The sequence below is a fragment of the Mycetomoellerius zeteki genome, unplaced genomic scaffold (assembly GCF_001594055.1).
Source record: "Mycetomoellerius zeteki isolate Tzet28-1 unplaced genomic scaffold, Tzet1.0 scaffold25, whole genome shotgun sequence".
Taxonomy (NCBI): domain Eukaryota; kingdom Metazoa; phylum Arthropoda; class Insecta; order Hymenoptera; family Formicidae; genus Mycetomoellerius; species Mycetomoellerius zeteki.
Window position 1 is genome coordinate 108640 of NW_017257227.1, and position 9681 is coordinate 118320.

Below are 9681 nucleotides of genomic sequence, written 5' to 3' on the forward strand. Positions count from 1 at the left end.
AAAAACCATATCAGCATATTCACTATTAGAATACGTACGCGGCATATTGCAAAAGACAAAATTCATCTACTGTTAAAGGCTTTCAAAGAGCGACTGACAAATTCATAACAGAAAGTGGAAAATGTAATCAAATATGTCGGTGCTAGATATGGCAAGAAATGTAAACATTTTTTTTCGATTTCTCTGAAACGGAGCAAAAACGAGCATATGTCTATAGGACTTTTTTTCTTAGTTTTTTACTCCTCTACACGCTCCCGAAGTTTTGCCATTTAATTTGGAGACACCCTGTATATTTAGACTGACAAGGAAAAAAAATATTTTTTTTTAAATCAGCCTCTCAGCTCAAAAGCTTCCATTTCATGTCAAAAGAACACCCCTAAATTTTTATCAAAAAATATTAAGAATTAGAGGTCGCTATTAGTGAACGATTCTTAAATCAAAGTTTCGATTTTCCTTAATACATGTTTGATTTGATGAAAAATGGCTTAAACCGGCTTTTAAATGTGGTACTGTATGTTCTTTTGGTCGCTAAACACAATGCAATAATTCATTTAGCTCTACAATATACACCTTAAAAAATGCAGCCCGATTAATGTGAAAAAATGACCAAATTTCGAGTTTAAGGTCGATTTTAGCAAGGTTCCAAGCTTTCAAATGAGTCATTACTCCCCTCAAATCTATTCACCCAGAACAAGATCCAGTTGAAATTTTCCCGGGACCTCCTACAGGGTCTTTAAAAGTTGCATTTAATTAGATTATAAAACGTTTTTAAGAGTAAGAAAAATTTTTTTACAAGTATATCGTTTTGTAGTTTTGATACCCTCAAATCAAATGCCTTAATTTGATAATAAAAATTTTTTTAGGAAATGAAATGAAAACATAATACAAAAAATATACTACATGTAGTTTATTTCAATCATTTAATTAAATCACACTTTTTTGTATTATGCACTCATTTCATTTTCTAATAAAGAATTTTTTATCGTCAAATTGAGGTATTTGATTTGAGGATGTCAAAACCACAAAGCGGTATACTTTAAAATTTTTTTAAGGATAAAAAAATTTTTTTTGTATTCTTAAAAACGTTTCATAATCCAGTTAATTACAACTTTTAAAAGTCCTGTAGGAGGTCCCAAGAAAATTCCAATTGGACCTTGTTCTGGGTGAACAGACCTACAATTTGAGAGGAGTAACGACCCATTTGAACGCTTAAAACCTTGCTAAAATCGGTCTTGAACTCGAAATTTCTTTCATTTTTTCACATTAATCGGATTGTATTTCTTAAGACATATATCATAGGATTAAATGAATTATTGCATCGTGTTCAGCGACCAAAAAAACATAGAGTACTACATTTAAAATCCGGATTAAGCTATTTTTGCACCAAATTAAACATGTATTAAGGAAAATCGACATATACATATTCAGGGTGGGGCATTTTAATCGCCCTAGACGAATATCTCAGAAACTAAGAGAGATACAAGAAAAAGTTTTATATGAAAGTTGTAGGTTTTCTTGGGGGAAAGAAGGTGAAAATAACGAATTTTGGATAGGGGGCACTACCAAGGTCAGGTCAGGGTCAAAATAAATTTTTTAAATACACCTCGAAACCGCTACAATTTTTGTCTGAAACGTTTTTTTCTAAAATGCTCTGTTTTCGAGATAAAAGGGGTGTACGGGTGGTCTCAGACACCCGGTATATATACATATACAAGGTGTCCCGTTTTAAATAATGCATTAAGATTTCTCGAAAACTATGGTAAATACGGAAAAATGTTTCAAACAAAAGTTGTATGATTCGGAGGGGGACATAAGAAGATTTAATTTGATCTTGAGTGACGTCGCCAAGACCATATCACGTCGATTTTTTTAAATGGAACTCCCTATTTTTCGTTATATTTTTTTATCTCGAGAGCACCTTTTCAAAACACTATAATAAAATATTTTTTCATCAAGTATTTTTCGAGTTATAAGGCTCGAAAGTTACAGTACAATCGGCATTAGCATTACGCAAGTTGTCCGACCGATGGCTAAAACCTATTGAATGTTGTTCAGGATCATGTCCTGGATAACATTTGTCAAGCTCAAGGCCATTGGAGATTATTCCTCTTATTCCTCTTTTATATTTCTCTTTTCATTTTTGCACTAAAAATTCATTTTTACGTAAAAATGAAACTAAGAGATACAACCTCCAATGACCTTGATCTTGACAAATGTTATTCAGGACATAATCCTGTAACTTTTGAGTTTTATAACTCGAAAAATACTTAATGAAAAAATATTTTATGTATTGTGCGTATACATAAAATTATTTACATTTTTATATCAATTTTTACGTACGACGGCTTTAACATGCAGTGAGTCTATCCATCGATTTCACTATTAAGTACTTTATTTATTAATTGATCACTAATAATCCTTTATTTATTAATTGATATATGTATAAAAATATTCAGTCTTTTTTTAAATATTGTATGTACAAATTGCCAGAAAGAAAAAAACTCTGGTAAATGCGGTATCTGTATGTTATGTCTTACAAACATAAGAATTGTAACTGCACACCGAATAATTGTCCTCCGATATCGGCTCGCAGTCCTCATGGTCATTGGAGATTACACTCTCGTTAGGTTTAGTTCCCTTAACACGACACTTGTTTCTAGGCATACCAGAAGTGATGCACAATTCTAGTAGGGCCCATTCTTCCGTAGAAATTAACGAACCTTCTTCACTGAAGGAACTCATTGAACTCTGCCGCGAAGGTATCGTGTTGGATTTCACTGTGTTATGATTTTTACACGTATAATCGTCGTTGTTTTGAATCCTATTACAAATCGGCATGCATTTCACATCGCGAGATTGCAAGGGCATACACAAATTATCGACGAAATTACCATTTTGACTTTCTGTATGACGAAGCGGCGATCTTCGAACACAATTCGGCGATCTTCGAACACAATGCGGCGAATTGTTTATCCTCTCGCGCGTACCGTTATCACAATTTTTTAATGTAATCTGGCCAGAAGTTTGTGCTATATTACTGCTTGTTACTTTCTCGGGGAAGTAGTTAAAATTGCCGAATACATTTCTCGTGAAACGCATATCCGTCGTGTTGATATTCGTAGATTTGTACGATGGTGAATACAGCGCGGCATTCCCAGGATTTGTTCGTAAAATAAGAAACCGAAGGGATGGAAAAATTGTCTGCGTCTTTCAAAGATGGTCCAGATTTTTTGGTTGTGGATGTCATTGTTGTAGGTAGCATAGAATTTAGTGCCTGAAAATTAATTTATATCGCATGTATAAATATTAGAATATTTATTCCAAATATTATTTAAAATATCTCGAGTATGAAGCAGAAATATCCATTATTTAGAGTAGTTTTTAATGTGTTCATTCTTTAGCATCTGTCAAGGAGTGCCTGTGCATATTTTATTTATACATAAATATAACTTACTTTTGGCATACCAGATCTAATACATTGTGCTAACATGATGTCTTCTTCTTCTTCTTCTGAAAGTCCATTATTTTCAAAAGACAAGAGCTTTTTCACTATACTTTTTTTTTGCTCCATACATCTTGGCTGAAAAAATGTTGATGAAGTAGAGGATGATTGCATGTTTATTGTTGTAAGATTTTCCGTAGTTTGTGCTAATGGCGATCTAATTGACGGTGATAAACTAAATCTTGCCTAAAATGTAAATCGTCCAATAAATAATATAATCAACAACTTATTGCTGTACATAGACCATCTGGCTTAAATGAATACAAAGTTTTCAGTTTTAAAGTAACAACCTTTGGCATTGCAGATTGTATACATTCCGTCAAAATTGCATCGTCGTCTGAATGATTCACGCTATCATCTGAAAATTCGTCTGGATGTCTCAATGATGTGCTACCTGACGATTTAGGGCTCAACATGGAATTTTTATTTCCATGATTTGTCTCTACAGGTGAAGACGATGGTGTGCCGCATATGTTAAACTTGTGGAAAAGTGTTTCAGATTTTTTGACAAACAGAATGCCATTTGGAAGAGGAGTTATTTGTCTCGCCTATGAATAAAAATAATAAAAATAACAATAAATAATTATGTAGAGTAGGGGATTCCCCTTCCGATGACCTCGACCTTAACATATGTTGTCAAGGTCATGATCCTGAATAATCTCCGACAGATTTTAGCCGTCGCTCGTTAACTGTTAAAAAGTTCTTAACAAAATAAGTTTAAGAAATAAAGTCTTTTCTACACACTATTGAAAACAAAAATTCTGCTTTAAAAGTAAAAATTTTCTCTTAAAACATTATTTCTTTATTATAATATTTGTTTTTAAATTAGAGAATTTCCCAGATAACAAAGTAACAAAGCGTGTCTCAGCAAAATCGCACAAATCTGTGATTGCTTATGATGCTGGCAACTTGCTGTAGATCGTCTTCAACGATTTCGAATATTGTAGCAACGTGCAGACAACAATGTGTGTATATATTGCCAGCAGTTTAACAGCACGATAGCTGCATCAATGTTATTTTGCGTTGTCGGCAATACAGCATTGTATGATGCTGCATATTATTATGGCAACATGATGGCAATAGTACAAATTTTGATGTCGATTTTGAAGTTGTTGGCAAATTTCTGGCAATTTGCTATTCATATTATCATATCATGAAGGCATCAAGTCGCCAACAAATGAGGAGTTGCTGCAACTCAGTTGCTGCAATTCTGATAGCAACACATACTTAGTAATGCATACTTAGCAAGCAACATGCCAGCAACAAGATAGACACGTTGCTATCTGGGTTGTTTTTGAAGCAGAAAATTTGTGATTCTGTAATGATTTCAAGCAGAACAAGATCCACCCCACATCCCTCTCCACCTAGAGACACACGACTTTCCACGTGAAACGAAGTCAACTCCACCTCTCCACCTGCCTAGGGACGCGCGATTTTCCACGCAAAACGAGGCTCATCCCTCCTCCCTCTGCTTAGAGGTGCAGAACTTTCTAGGCAGGAGAGTGTAATGTAGATCTCACTTTGCGTGGAAAATTGTGCGCCCCTAGGCAGGCAGAGGGAGGTAGGGTGGACCTTGTTTTGCATGAAAAGTTGTATGTTCCTAAGCAGGAAGTGTAAGATATTAGTTAACATTTAATGTTGTATATGTATAGCAGAAATATGACGTTATTTCTTAAACTTTTTTTTTGTTAATAACTTTTTGAATAAGGAGAGACGGCTAAAACCTGTCGGTGGTCACTCAGGGTCATGACCTTGTGTGCCTTCCAACAAGCGACACAAATGACAAGGTGTAACACAATGGATCATTACATCTTTGTTGTTTGCCAATGTTAAACAAAGATGACATGATCACTGTGTCGCACTGTGTCGCTTGTTGGAAAACACACTTTGACAACATATATGTCAAGTTCAAAATCATTAGAAGAGAGTCTCCCATTCTATATAATTACCATAAATAGATTGGTTTCAACAGCGATTTTTATATCTTTTACATATTTCTTACATATTTTTTTAAATTAATGTATATTTAAATCTCGACGCAAAATGTTTTCAAACAAATCTAGATTTGACGACTTCATTAAATATTAAAAAGAAAAAGAAAAAATATAATTTATAATAAAGGATTCTTCATCCCATATATATTTCAAAAGACTGATTGAAGAGTTAAAAGTTTATTAAGTGAAAAGGTATACAGTTATATAGTGAAGATTGTAAAAATTCCAAAACAATAAATAAATGCACAAGATTGAAAAAGTTAATACCTTAGGTATGCCCGATTGAATGCATTCATCTAATATTTTCTCATCTTCGCCTGAAAGATTGGAATTTTCATCGGACAAGTCATTTCTGTGACAATCAATCTCGACTGATTTATTTTGCTCACACACAATCTTTTCTATATCTTCCTGTACACTTGGTATTGAGAGCGCAGACAGATTGGATTGAGATCCTACTGGAGAGATATCTGCAGGCGTATCTTCGGTGCAATATACATGTACGGTGTCTGAAGTAACAATCTCCATCGTAGTTCTATTTTTTGAAGTACCAATAGACGTTTTAATAGGAGTCACATGTGATTCCAATCTACTTGGAATAGAATTTCTCTGATATGGCATTAAGATGCTTGGCGATTCTGGTTGAACAGATTTCTGAGCGTTCAGAGACTGTCTATATCTATATAAATATATTTTTAAATAATTTATTTACAAATTGTCGTATAAATTCTTTTTCTATAATACATTACCTATTAGTTTGCATTCCCATATTAATACAGGCAGCCAACATATCCTCATCATCTTCATCACCATCACTTACTTGTTCCTCTTTTACATCACTTTCTGAGCTATTTATTTTCATATTAAACATATCTTTCTCAAGTGTATGAACTGTATCTTTTTCATTTGTATCAAATACTCCTTCTACTTTACAATACATTTTATTAGTATCATTAGGTATTTTGATTTCATCATCTATTGTAAGAGAGCTCAGACTGGTCGCACTAGAAAATTCAATTGGTGTTGATTCTTCCTTAAAAGTAGCAATGTCATCTTCAAAAACACTATTCCTTGTGATATGCGGTTTAGAAAATACTGCAACAGATAAAATTTGGGCGATCTTTAGACAAACAAACATTTATATTACTATCATTATTATTATATTATTATATTTTGATCATTAGATAAAAATATTATATTATTATCATTAGATAAACAAACATTTATATGATTATCATTATTATTAATGATGAATAACATTGCCTACATAAATGTTGGACTGATGGTCTTACTGCTTCTTCTTGAATCTTTGATATAAATTCTGTATTGTGGGTTTTATGATTTCGTGGACTTGGTAAAACTGTTTGTGTGGGTGAGTCAGGCAGCTCACTGGGTGAGACTACACCACTGGTCCTACGGCTGAAATAATGAAAAATAGTTTTTTTTTTTTGCAAAACAAGCATTAAAATTAAATTTAAAAAGTTTAAGATATTTGGTTAGAAATAGTAAGTCTTGGAAATAAAATACAATCACATAATACAATATAACAATGTTAATGCTTAATGTAAATATAATTTTTGTACTTTAGATATAATGAATTATACATTTTCAACTTACCTAAAGTCACTAATCACAGAACTACGATCATCATGGATGGAATATTGCTCAAAACCACTCAATGAACCAAGTGAACTACAGCGTGAAAACATTAGAGGCGTTTCTTCTGCATAGTAATCTTGACCACCAAATGTGACCATTTTCCCTGGAATATAATGTAATATCTTTTTGTATTAACTTCACGTATATTTGTTAACATTATATATAGAAAAATATTTGCATATTTTAAAATTTATTGTTAATATGTGATAAAACCTTCTTTATCTAGTACACGTGGATTCTTGTTCTCAAAAGAATTGTTGCTCACTGATGACAATTCGATTTGATTGCTACTCAATCCTACAACATTGTGATCATCATTTTCCAACTCTTCCTTATTTACAGAAGGAGGATCATTTAAATCTTTTGATATAACTCCCGTAATGTTATTCTGAGGAGTTATTGCACTACTTAAAGAACTAAGCGAATTAGCACGTGAGAAGCCATGGGATGTATCCTCCTCCTCATAATAACTTACTATCTTCTCTGGAGTTACTTGTCCAGGATTGAGAACTACAGTATCCTTTGAATTCTCTTCTTCAAGTTCTTTTGTTATTAGACCATCTTGCTCGTTGCAACTAAGTGTTTCAGTCTGTTTGATAAAAGATACAGGTATTTTGCTGGTTACTTGAATCATCTTTTTTGATATCTTCTTCACAAGTACGTGCTCCTTTATATCTTCGACTCTGAGATCTGACATGGAGGTAGCGGTGGAGAAGTTAAAAGGAGTTTCATAGGGCGTTCCCTCTGTACAATAAGTCTTGATGGTATCCTCTTGTTCGCTGCCAGGAAAGTACTCGGTGTTCTGTTTCTCCTCCTCGTCAGTGTCGTCCTCGGCGTATCGCAGGCTATAATCTGTAGGCTGATCAAGATCGGTTTCGGCATAATCGCCAAACAGGTCCATCTTGTTGTCGCGCTTGTCAAATTCCTTTTTCGAAGCATGGCTTGCCTGTGATTCGTCGGCCAGGTGTTCATTTTGTGTCGAAGCATTTCTCTCAATATATTTCTTGCTATAATCAACTGGTTGATCGTTCACGTCCTCGTCGTATGTTTCTACGTCATTTATGTCCATACTGATGACAGCAGGAGAGTTTGGCAGCGAGGCATCTCTAATCGAGATGCATTGTGAAAGATTTTGACTTGAATCTCCTAAAAAAAAAAAAAAGTGATTATCAAAAATAATTTGCACATTAAAGTAACTTGAGCGCTACTATTGTCGTGGTGTGATCAGTGAAAAGAAATCGAATGATCGAGAATCATAATCTATCAATATTCTCTATTCCCCTTCAACACTTTCGCGTAAGCGTTTTTCTGTCAAAAAAAAAAGTGTAATTATTATAAATATTTATTAAATAAACACAACGGTATAAACATTACAAAAATAATCTGAGCGTCTCTTACCCATACCTTACGTTAAATACTTTTTATCTTGCTCTTCTTGCTTGGTAAAGCTAAAAAAAATAAATAAAGAAAACGATCTTTCACTTTTTCACGCTTGCGCAATAACGTTAAGGTGCCATTACATGCAAGCGTCGAGCGTCGAGCATCTGCGTAAAAGATTACTGCGCAGAAGTTTGAATCTCCATGCTCCAGACTCCTGCGTAATAATCTTCTGCGCAGATTCTTGACGCAAAATGGTAAATTATGAGAGGTTATGTTCTGTATATACATTACTACTATCCTAACATATAACGCTCAAAGTTTATATTTATTTACATTATATAGTGTAAACTACAAAATTTCACTATTAGCGTATCTCGTACATTGAGGGCCACTGTCACCAAGCTCAGTTAACTTAACTGGCCAGTTAAGGCTAAAATCTTAATATCTATTGTGCGCAGCAGTGCGCAGGACCTGACAGTGGCCCTAAATCCAATTTCAGTAAAATTATTAAACATATCACCGAGTATGCTCTGACGCTCGACGTTTAAAGGTACCTTTTCATGCTGACGCTCGACGCTCATTTTCGGCGTCAATAATTTTAGTCGCTGAAAATGAGCGTCGATATACTCAGTGATATGTTTAATAATTTTACTGAAATTGGATTATTGGCATAATGCGGGGTCTACAATAGAAGTCGTAGAGGTCGTAGGGTCTTAAGTCGTAGAAAATTGACCAATCACAGTTGATTATTCTTCTCATGTTCGACTGTGATTGGTCAATTTTCTACGACTTAAGACCCTACGACCGCTACGACTTCTAGACCATGCAGACCCCGCATTAGAGATACAAAATTACTATCTTGAAGCTGTTTCTTTCAATGCTCAGAAAATTCCAGAGTTATTTTTGATGTTAAAAAAAATGCAACACTAATACGAAAAGGCCTCCTGTGTATTACAAAATAATGTGCTGGGCTGCTCGGCGGGACGCATTGGATTGGTTGGCCTACGCTTAGAAGCTTATACGAACGCGATAGGCCGTTCGTACGATACGCGTGATTGGCGCGTTGATGGGTGGTCGGGCGGAGGCGGAGGCTCTATCGATTTAAATTTGGTTTGCCGGTGCGCGTGTCAATAGTGGACACGGAGC

At 34.4% G+C, this 9681-nt stretch overlaps 1 protein-coding gene across 1 annotated transcript; it reads right to left on the reverse strand.

The window, feature by feature from the left end:
• Positions 1-2463: 2463 nt before the first annotated feature.
• LOC108723781 (adenomatous polyposis coli homolog) lies at positions 2464-8457 on the reverse strand. Its single transcript, XM_018449739.1, is given in 9 exon segments — positions 2464-3160; positions 3162-3274; positions 3455-3688; positions 3793-4050; positions 5764-6175; positions 6246-6591; positions 6764-6915; positions 7114-7258; positions 7369-8457. Coding segments are annotated over 9 exon segments (3150 nt in total). The 5' UTR covers positions 8225-8457; the 3' UTR covers positions 2464-2526.
• Positions 8458-9681: the final 1224 nt, after the last annotated feature.